Raw genomic sequence first — 10,902 nt, forward strand, 5'->3', positions numbered from 1 at the left:
AACTAATATCATAAAAATACACAATATAAGAAGGTATAGAAACCAGACAAATTAGTAATAAAGGAACGTTTCCTTAATAAAACATTAACACATTCGCAGTCGGCGATTTTGAGGCGAGACACTTGTTAGCTGAATACCGCGTGCAATTTTTAAAAGTCTATAGCTGAATACCAGAGGGTTATGCTTTTTAAAAGTATAACGGATTATAATTCACGCTTTTAAAATATTGCACAGCTTTAGTTAGTTATTATATAAAGAGAATATCTGACCTAACAAAAATTTTAAATCAAAATAACGATCATCTTGCTAAAGAGAAACGGGTGATGAATGCTACAGATTTTCAAATGACGTAGAACTATATTACCGGTACTCAGGTAAAGATTTTTAAATGACTGTTCGGACTCATAAATCGCTGTACAACAAGCTATCGAGCCTTCAGCTTAGCTTAAACCTTATTAATTTTATTTACGTGCCGAAAATTCAAACGCCCGGATTATCCCATAAAAATCTTAAAAACGGTTCCGCTACACTCATAAAGTCACCGGAAAACACAGTCATAAACCTTCCTCACTACCGTACGCATCACCCACAGTTCATCCCTGTCCCCAAACCTTCTCACTTGCACCTTTCTTTTCCACCACCATACACCTCACTCTCAGGTCATCCTGTTCCTCAAACCGTCTCACTCTCACCTTTCCTTTCACCACCCTTCTTACTTTTCACTGTCAGTCATCCCTACTCTCCACCCCCTTAGTTACTTCCTTCAATATTTCCTAATAAGAACCAATGACGAAAAAACCAATCACACACCAGCTACACCCGCCTGCTTCCAAGACACACCCTCTACAAGACAACATCCTCCGTTTTAAGAGAAACGACCATCAGACTCTCACCAGCAAGCATAGACACCACACCTTGAGTTAAACGAGCCCTCTCATCATTAAGTTGAAGTGAGCGCAACGATCATTACGGTCTTGAGTTAATAAAATTTATTCAAGTCGTAAGTTAGTGTCGTACAATGACGTAGGACTACGTTGCCGATTACGAATGTGTTAAATTATAAATGCCATTATTCCATATAAATCATATTATTACTCGTATCAGTACGAAGATATTTTTAAAGCACATAATAGCGATGCCTTCTAAAAGATTATTCATCTTTCCGTTTTACAGAATCGATTCTTCACGATGAATAATCGCTGAACGTGACTGGTAACCAGAAATACCATCACGCAGAATGTCGGGAATATTAAAGGGAGTGGATGAACGCCCCATGGATCCGGGGCTAAAACTCGGCACCACTTGAATGCGAAAGAAAAAGGTCGGTGCAAAGAACCTTTAATTCTTTTGAGTGACCCGCATGAAATCCAGCGTCAGAATGTTTATGTCACGAACTGAATAAATCTTGTACGAGTTCCCTTCGAATTGTAGATTCGGAGATTCAATTTCATGTCACGTTTAAATAAATTGATTAATTAATCCAGCGAGAAACTTTTCATTAAATATTAACCACCGAGATTATATGTACATTTATAGATTAGCTTTACACCGTAGATTTATTAGACTTATCATACAATGTATGCATAAACAGAACATTTTTTTAAATATACAGAAAGAGTAAATAAATTATAAAAGAAGAGCAAAAAGAAAAAAATAAATTACCTAAGGTAGTATTAATCAAAGGAAGAAACTAGAAAAAGGAAAAGAATAAAAGTGGAAATCGATACCTGCACCGGACAGGTATTCATCATAACACGGTGACAGGTTACAATATTAGAGAATACCTTCCAATAGTAGTCTAAGACAGCACGAATATGCCCTAAGAAGTTTTTATAATAAACTGATAGCACTTATAAATGAAATATTTCCAATTTTATGTGAAATAATGCAATCGGATGTGAATCGATACGATCGACACTGATAGGAATATATTTATTGTCAAGTACAAATGAGCAGCTTGCGGGATGGGCAAACCTTGGCTCTCGATCCTGTTTCCTGCGACAATGACGACAATGACCATGATGGCGTACTTCACCGTAACAACGGCTACTCCAACCTCGGTGTCGTCTATCTCCACGACAGCCAACAACGATGTTCTCAACACGAAAAAGGTAAACATACCTCCAATTCGCTATTTATGAGCTCCTTCGAGCAAACTTGCATTTCCATTGAAACTCAATGACCGTTCACGGTTTATTCTTAGAATACAACTGAAGGTATTAACGATTCTTTTCACAAATAACTTGACATTATCCGTGAATATTTTGTATTAAAAAATAATACTATCAGAAAAGACAATTTCAAGTGTCATGGTGTCTAAATTGGAAGATATTAAACAACTTCAATATAAGAACTTCTTCCTCAGAATAGAATGAAACACTAAACTTTATTTATAAAAAAAAAATCAAATTCTTGGACACATTTCTCCTCAATTTTCTTAAAATATTGTTGTGACCCCGCGAAATGATAACACAACGAATTTGTTAAATGCTGGTTTATTATAAGTACTTGTACTCTGTATAAAGCTGATCGAGTATTTCAGAGATGCTTATGGTTCGAAGTCAGAGTTAAGAGTGACGCTGTGGGAAAGTTGGGAGAGGTCCCTACTGTCCCTAGGCTTAGGACTCTTAGGAGGTATGGGAAAGCGAGGTCCTTGAGGACCGTGACTAAATCGGTTGTTTTTCCGTTCGACACGTAGGGACGAAAATCAAGAAGGGAAAGTTGCCCTAGCTTGCACTCTTGAAGTGCTCACAAAAATACATGTAACTAACGCACGTTTATGGGAAAATATTCGTTGGGTATTCAACAATATTGCCACCTTAAAATGGACTGTAATTTTCCTCAATTTTAAATAGTAGATACACATATCGTTATGCCAATAACACATACATCAAATGAAATTCTAGGAAATAAATTCGAGAGATGTTTCCAAAGTTCTGGGAACTGTGTTATAAATTGTTTACTTTATTCATTTTCGCCATGTTACATTGTAATGTTTCAATATAATTTCCGTTTAACAGTATGCACTTGTCGCAGCTTGAAGTTAGTTTTTTTAGACCATGTGAAAAAACTTTTTGGGAGTCTCCTCATTAAGTCATTTAAATCCTGAAATCGCCAACTTTGGCAACAGTTGGTAGTTGCTGGGTGTCTGATTACGCGAATAAGGTGGATTTGATGGTAATTTACAGAACAATTCCTTTAAAACTAATGTTTAAGAAATTAATGACAATAAAATAAGAAATAATTAAGAAAATAATGGCTATTTGATGATATTATAGCGTGTTTAATTATTTCACTACTTTCCTGCTTCTATAACATTAAAATTCCTAAAGTTTAACCTCAGTTTTTCCAGTTTAGGAACTAGTGGCAAAATAACAATTGAGAACTAGAACGACGATGCTATTCGGGTTACTACTTTAACATGTTCAAACGATCATAAGGTTACTACCTTAACATGTTCAAACGATCATTAATCTCGTATATTTGAAAACTACTAAAACGATGGGAAAAATGATCGTTTGAACGATGGAAATGTTCTGCTTTAAAGCTGAACATCGAGGAAGCTTTAGATGTAATAGAAGCGGCATCAACTGGATCACTGGGCGAATATTGCGCCACGACTGCTGGATTTAAGTCTTTGCCAGCTGCCGCTGCCCTCGATCCACGGCGTTACGACACCGCGCGTCAGAAAGCCGACATGACAGCTTTGATGCTCCAAAACTCTGGCACCATGGGGATATCAAGGCATAATGGTGAGTTGTACATATAAATATCAGCGCTTATTTCGAAACAATAACAGGTAAAATTTCATAAAAATTGGTTAACGTTGCTATGATATACAAACGATTAAAAATGTCGAAAATCACAGTTTTTCGCGACTCTCGACCTACAACTATAGTAAATCTAACAATTCTTACATCTTTTGATGCCTGTCGTTCGTTTCTGTATCAACCGATTTCAATCAAAGTTTCGTATGTATACATATAACTAACATAAATCTTCGATATGTATTTATTAAATTTTCGTTATAGCCTCAGATTAAAAACTTGTGAAAAGTTAAAAAAGATGTTCCGTTTTAAAGGGTGTACAAATACTTCGGTCCCCCACTGTATTTACAAGGTAAAATCTGGAATTCAATATACATATTTCCTATCAATTTTATTTAATTGTTTTTCAGTACATATAATGGAAGTCCTTAGAATTCTACACAATTATGGATTATACAAAAACAATGTCCGTTTACATTTCATACATATTTTGTAGATTATAAATTTTTGTAACGTTTCATTTGATAAATTCTTATTTCATTGTTCAGAACATGATACAGTAAAGCCTTCATATTTAAATACTTTACATCAGAATATCGCCTAATACAGCGTTCAATTATGCAAACAATAAATTTTTATATATAAAATATGTTTATCAATGAAACCTACGCCAAAGATGAGAAACTAAACAAAGGAGAAAAATATGTTTTGATAATAAACGTATAAATGACGTTTTTTTATTTTTAATAAAAATACGGGGTTAGAACGTTTCATAAAATTATAAAGTTCTTAAATAACAAGTTTCCTCTAAACAATTTCTTTTCTATCATATCTTCTGCCCTAGTAATAGAAAAAATTATAGTGCTTGACGAACTCGTCTCTCTTTATGCTAAAAGATGGGATAGAAACATTGTAATGTTCAGCTTAAAAAACAGAAAACGACCTTAAAAATTTGTGGAAAAAAATAAAATACAAAACAGTTATTACACTTAACTTGTACGCTCTTCGAAAACGATATGTTTGATTGTTTATTCTTAATTCATGCGTATATTGTATCGTAAGGTATACATAGTATTATCAAAATATTATACGCTACAGAGAAAGTTAGCGAATTTTATAATATTTTGACACGTTTTCTCTACCTTTTATATATCTTTGTGTATGCGATGTTACAAAGTACAAAATGTTAAAAAAATTTTCTTGGAGGAAAAACAATTTTCCAGAAGTGCAAATATGTCGACGATATTCAGAGAACCAACTTCCAACTCAAGAATAGATTAATTATCAATACCTTAATGATGTCATACACGTTTACAAGAAGAAGTAAAAATATTTAAATCTTTTGTAAAACATGAAAATACAGAAATCTTTTCGGTGTGCAACACGATTTTCCGTTTCCGTCGTCTCGTTGTCGGTCGAAAACTTGATCTGCAAAAATAACATAAACCGAGAGACTCGAGTCATTCAGAAAACTCGACGGAACAGTGGAGAGATGGAAAGGGGCACGACTGAAACTTATATTGCAATTTTCAGGGTGTTCCGGTAAAGTGTTCGATGCTAAGTTGGCACCTTTTCTGTGGAAAAAATCCACCCAGACCTCGCATATCTTGAACCATATCGCGGTTACCGTGCGCTAAACAATTTACATATCACGTTTCCTTAAAGCACCTGTTGCGCGCCAATCTGCATTTGAGTTCTAGTTTTATTAATTTATTCGAGTCACCGAGTCTTACCCGTTAATTCAAATAAATAGTAATTTTCAATCGACCACGATAAACCACGCTAAACGAAACGCGTACTGCGTTATACGGTATTGCGAAGTCACGCAGCAGCGTGAACCAATAAGTATCTGGACCCCAGAACCAGAGTGTATTAAATTCACTGTAAAAAAACACGACATTTTACATGTTTTCCATATCAAATGTTCCACCTTTTCCGATGGTAAAAATTATTTCGTTCTAAGTCGTTTAGTTTTTAATCTATTAGTATAAAAATGATATTAAGTCCATATTTTGTTCCAAACCAGATAGTGTAAAATCCATCACGTAGAGGGGACTTAATCCAATGCTCACCATTTTTACATATCGAGACTATCTTAAGTCTCTTGAATAGTTCGAAAGTAATAATTGTTTCTCGTTGAATTCTTACCGAACGGTACCAAAGTTACAAGATTTTTGTACTTTCGATTTGCTCTCCTCTAAACTTTGAAAAGTGTGACTTACTAGACTTTGGCTCTGGCGTTAAGATATAAATTCCCCATGATAAAAAAGAAAATTGATATAGGGTCTGTAAATTATTCACAATATTTTGTTGTTGATATTTATGCAGAGTCAGACTGTACAATGATAAGTACAATCGATTAGAATATTAGAAGATGGTTCGTTATGTTCAAAAAAATTGACAACTTGAAAAAAGAGAGAGTTGTACAAGGAACAATTTTTTCTATCGGCCGACTCTCGCATTAAAGGGGTGAAATCATTCCTCATGATTATATATATATATATATATATATATATATATTGTGTTTTTGACAATTTGTTAGCACCATATTATTGTACATAAAAAGCCATGACACTCGCCCATTAAAAGTTCCTTCCTATCTCTTACGGTTAACAAGACATACTGAAAAAACAAAAATTCGGCAAAACTTGAGGGGTCATTTCATCTCTTTAACGCGAGTGTCGGCCGATAAAAAAAATTGTTTCTTGCATAACTCGATGCCTTCTACAATTTTACAAACTTTCATGAAAATTGAAACCTAACCCAGACCTGCGGGTTGGGAAACCTTCCTTGTCATTCAGGGATAACTATTTCCCAAAGTCAGAAAATTACCATTTTCGACTTTGCAGCTCTTTTGCAGCCACATTTACGAAAGATGCCTTATTACGTAAAAATCAATTTAGATTAACAATTTGCAGAGTTGCAAAATTGAAAATGACCATTTTCTAACTTTGGACAAAATTACCTCAACTATGATTGTTAGCGTCAACATGTTTTAAGTGGAATCAAAGGCGGATGGCCTGTCGCTCATTAACCATGGGAGAATTTATGATGGAGTTTCTAGAATGCATGCGGTCTTGAAAGAGGGTGCATTAGATTAAACAGACCTGGATCTGCATGATGGCGGGAGACCACGTTCGGTTCTTCGGCTATCTATGACGGAGATGGTTTGTTTATGTGAAACAGATGAGTGAAAATTTAAAGATGGCAAGCAGCCCGATGTTACGTTGCCTTAAGAATAAAGACATTGTTTCTTAGGGATGCGGCTACGAAGTAGGGAAGGCAGCGATTCCTTTTGATAACAAGACTGTGATTGACCGCTTGGCACTTACCCCAGAACCTCGAAGGGGCGTAGTTATTTAAAAATTAAAGGCCTCGGACGACTAATATTTCTAACATGGTACTATTAAACAATCCAACATTTGGTGTGCAAGAATCTACTAGTGGTATCGAAAAAGATTTTAATGTTCGATTTTCTCTAGAATGCAACTTCATCTAAATTTATAGACAGTTTTCCGAGCTTTTCACTATTTTTTATACTATGAATTTTGTTTCTTATCTGAATACATCACTTTTTTGTTTCACTCGACCCTGCACAGAATCGTAAACGAACTGACTGGCTTGCTCGCCGCTGCATTACCACCATCTACAAGGTGTGTCTGAAAAGTTCGGTGAATGGTCTCAGAAAATAAAGGAAACAAGAGTTACAAACAAAATACCTTTACTGGCCTTCAAAGTAATCACCATTAGCTACAACATACTTCTGACATCGGTTGTAAAGCTGTTGGAAACTGTCAGTAAACGCTTCTTTTGGAATTGCTCGAAGCACCGTGGTCACGCGTTGTTGGATATCCGCAACGTCTGCGAAGCGTAAGCCTTTCAGGGCTAATTTAAGGCGGGGAAACAAAAAGAAGTCTGCTGGCGCCAAATCTGGAGAATAAGGAGGGTGTGGTCTCCGTCGCCGTTTTCCCTAATTTAAAGCAAAACTTCATGTTAACGCGTTGCTCCATTTTGCAATTACACGAGTTCTCACGTGACTCCGTTAGATTGGTCGCAGCGTGCACCACTGCTTCGCTTCGATGATTTGCACGATAGGGGGCACTTGTTGACATGTCTCTCAATGCGTATGCACGGGCGCCTCATCCTAACCAGCGCGGTTTTTAACATATGGGACCATTCACCGAACTTTTCAGACGCACCTTGTATGTTCATATTACTGACTATTCGTTTCTTCTACGATTCTCTGTCTCGCAAATCCGTTTTACTCGAAGGCCCTCGCGGGAAATGGCGAACGGTATTTCAAGGTAGCGGAACTCTCCTCTCCGGTGTTATTGAATTCTCGTCCGTTCCGCAGGCAATCCGGGTGGCAGACGTAAAATCGATTTGCCCGATAACCCGAGAGCGATGATGGACCGCATTGTCAACAGTCCAATTTGTACAGGATCTGGGTATATCATCGCCCAGCCGAATTCCATCGGCTGAAATGATAACGAGAATACGCGCGCGGCGACCCGTCGTGACACGTCGATCGTTCTTGTATGGCAATTAAATGCACGTAGTCGCTTTAAGGGGGGAGACTCCGTGGCCCGTGTGCTGTGTCCGTGCGCTCACACAATCAACGGGAACCGTGTATGTATACGCGATGCACGAGAGAGACATTCGATTTCGTAGAATCCAACTTCTGCCTCGACAATTGCACAAATGCACTTTTCACTGGTATAGAACTCACAGGTAGACCCTTCCCTACAGGGTGGTCTGGTCCGTATAAACACCGATAAACACATTTTAATTGAAAGAATTAGAATTTTAGAAATTGTACGATTGTGACAGGACGCCGATGAAGCACACAAGATGGCTGCTCAAGTCACATTTTGTCAAATATCACACGATTTAGTTGTTTTCTCGTCAAATGCTGACCAGACCACCCTGTACACCACTGTCACACTATCGTAGAAAACCGATTTTTGTTAATTTATCACTTGTGGAAGGCGTAAGTTGGATTCTACGATTTGACGCGTCCAGGCTCAGGAATATACACTGGTATAGTTCAAGGATTCTCCACTAGCGGCGCTTATGGTATTTGTCAGTCACTTTGGCCATGTTACCACCGAGCATCGATAAAACAGAGGGAAGTCGGTATATGTAACCTCGCAACACGTGCTGGATCGTATCAATTGTTTTGTTACGCTGTTGCCATTCGACAATTCTGCCCATCAGGAGAACGATGGAATACCTACGGCTTGTGGCGAGATTTCGACTCTCGCCGAACATAGGAACAGAATGGTGCGACTGAAAGAGATTCAAGAATGAAGCAATACTTACGTACTAATGTGTGCAACGATAAACCTTTTCTATTTGTACTTGCAATGATGCTAATTTTTTTTATTACATACGAAATACTTGAAATGGCATTCCCGAGAAACAATAGTTATTTATCATTTATTGACCTAATTAATGCAGATGTTATATACTTACACATATATTTCATAAAAAGATGCAAAAAGAATACAATTAATCGCAAACGCTCCCTCAATCTTTTCATTTGTCGACCAGCGGAAATAGATTTTGAACTAACAACGATTTTTCGACTTTCTTGTATATATGTGCACAGAGATAAGGAAGGAAGGAGTTGAAGGATTTCAAAAAAAAGTACGATCTTCATATTATCAAAAATGTTTTATTTTAATGAAAATAATTATTGACATATATGGGGCGGCTATTCCCGCCGCCCCGCCGTCCACCGCGACGGTCGCTATACATGATTCTTTTTATCATTTTTTTTATCTGAAACAGTAAAATAAAAATTAGATCTTATAATTATACTCGTACATTTATATCGGTTTGCTCACGATCATCGAAAGAAGAAATTCCAGCCGCGCGATACTCGTGAAGGATCAGTTGCCCACCTCTGATACCAGAGATGGGTAAATGTTTATTTAAATAAAAATTTCAAATAACGAATATAAGTTAAGATATCCTATGTTGTATTCAAAAGCTGTGAAACATTACCTAAAAATCCTAAAATGTGGTATTTGTTGGTTTTCTGTTTGAATGTCCAGCAGTAAACAGTAGTCAGCATATTAGCACAGTTTGACGGCCGTGGTGTCAACTTTTTCTGAGACAATTCCTGGACATATTGCCTGAAACTGAAATATATGTATACATATGTAATTTCACAATATTCTCCACTGAGAAACCACACATAACATACCTAGTAGTCCGAGGAAATTTTTTTTATGTACAAAAAATATGTAAAAAATTATAATACAGTTTTTTTATGTTTTTTTTTATTTTAACTATTTTGGAGTGTAGGTGATATTGGTCGATAGCTTTCTCTGAAATTCCGGGACATTTTGACATTCAATCTGGATTCTGTACAGCAACTTCAATTCTTAGACAATCCTGGACGGGTGGCAACCCTATGGAGTTGTTACTTGCATTCTCCTTTTCTACCTTTGGTGAGACTGCAAAGACTGAAAACAGCTCAAGAATAAGAATTAGTATATGTATATCGTGACCTTAATAAGTAAACTTCGTAACTTCACTTTTAGGTTAATTTTGCATTTTAGTGTCACTCAAGGCACTAAAAATGAATACATTTTCCTAAATAATTCCGCAACTACTGTAAATTAAATAAAGTTCAAAAAATTTACTTAGTTTCTGTAATTTAATAAGTTCAATTAATTCTAAACTGTTTTATTGCTCTCCTGTAAAGTTGTGTCAAATGGAGTTACGAATTTTACTTACTAAGGTCACCATATATAATTTCCTTTCGCTATTTGCGTTCGAGTGTAATACTTTTAACCCCTGAACAATTCAGCGGGTGTGCAGTGTGGAAAAACTCGCGTGATCGTATGATCCGTGAGTACAATTGCCATTCCTGGCAATTGTGAACCGCTAACAGAGTCAGTGGTACTGCGGCGTCGAACAACTCCCGTGATCGTATGATCCGTGAGTACAATTGTCAACCACTAACTCAGTGGTACTGCACTTTACAGCGCAGTGCGACGCCGCGTTCGTATTACTTCCGGAGAGAGACGTTTTCCGTTTTTCTAAATACGCTCTCTCCTCTATTATAAATTGAGGCTCCCGAATGGGCATACCCCTATTGTACCGGCTATCGATTAATTCCAGT

The 10,902-nt window shown here is 36.8% G+C and overlaps 1 protein-coding gene across 1 annotated transcript in view; it reads left to right on the top strand.

The window, feature by feature from the left end:
• Nucleotides 1–1,252: 1,252 nt before the first annotated feature.
• Nucleotides 1,253–10,902, top strand: part of LOC107191833 — a 38,120-nt gene continuing 28,470 nt past the window's right edge. The window contains exons 1-3 of the mRNA XM_015580969.1: nt 1,253–1,321; nt 1,944–2,111; nt 3,548–3,752. Of these exons, the coding sequence (XP_015436455.1) occupies nt 1,965–2,111; nt 3,548–3,752 (352 nt within the window). The 5' untranslated portion in view covers nt 1,253–1,321; nt 1,944–1,964. The remainder of the gene's footprint in view (nt 1,322–1,943; nt 2,112–3,547; nt 3,753–10,902) is intronic.

Source organism: Dufourea novaeangliae, unplaced genomic scaffold, assembly GCF_001272555.1.
Source record: "Dufourea novaeangliae isolate 0120121106 unplaced genomic scaffold, ASM127255v1 scaffold272, whole genome shotgun sequence".
Taxonomy (NCBI): Eukaryota; Metazoa; Arthropoda; class Insecta; order Hymenoptera; family Halictidae; genus Dufourea; species Dufourea novaeangliae.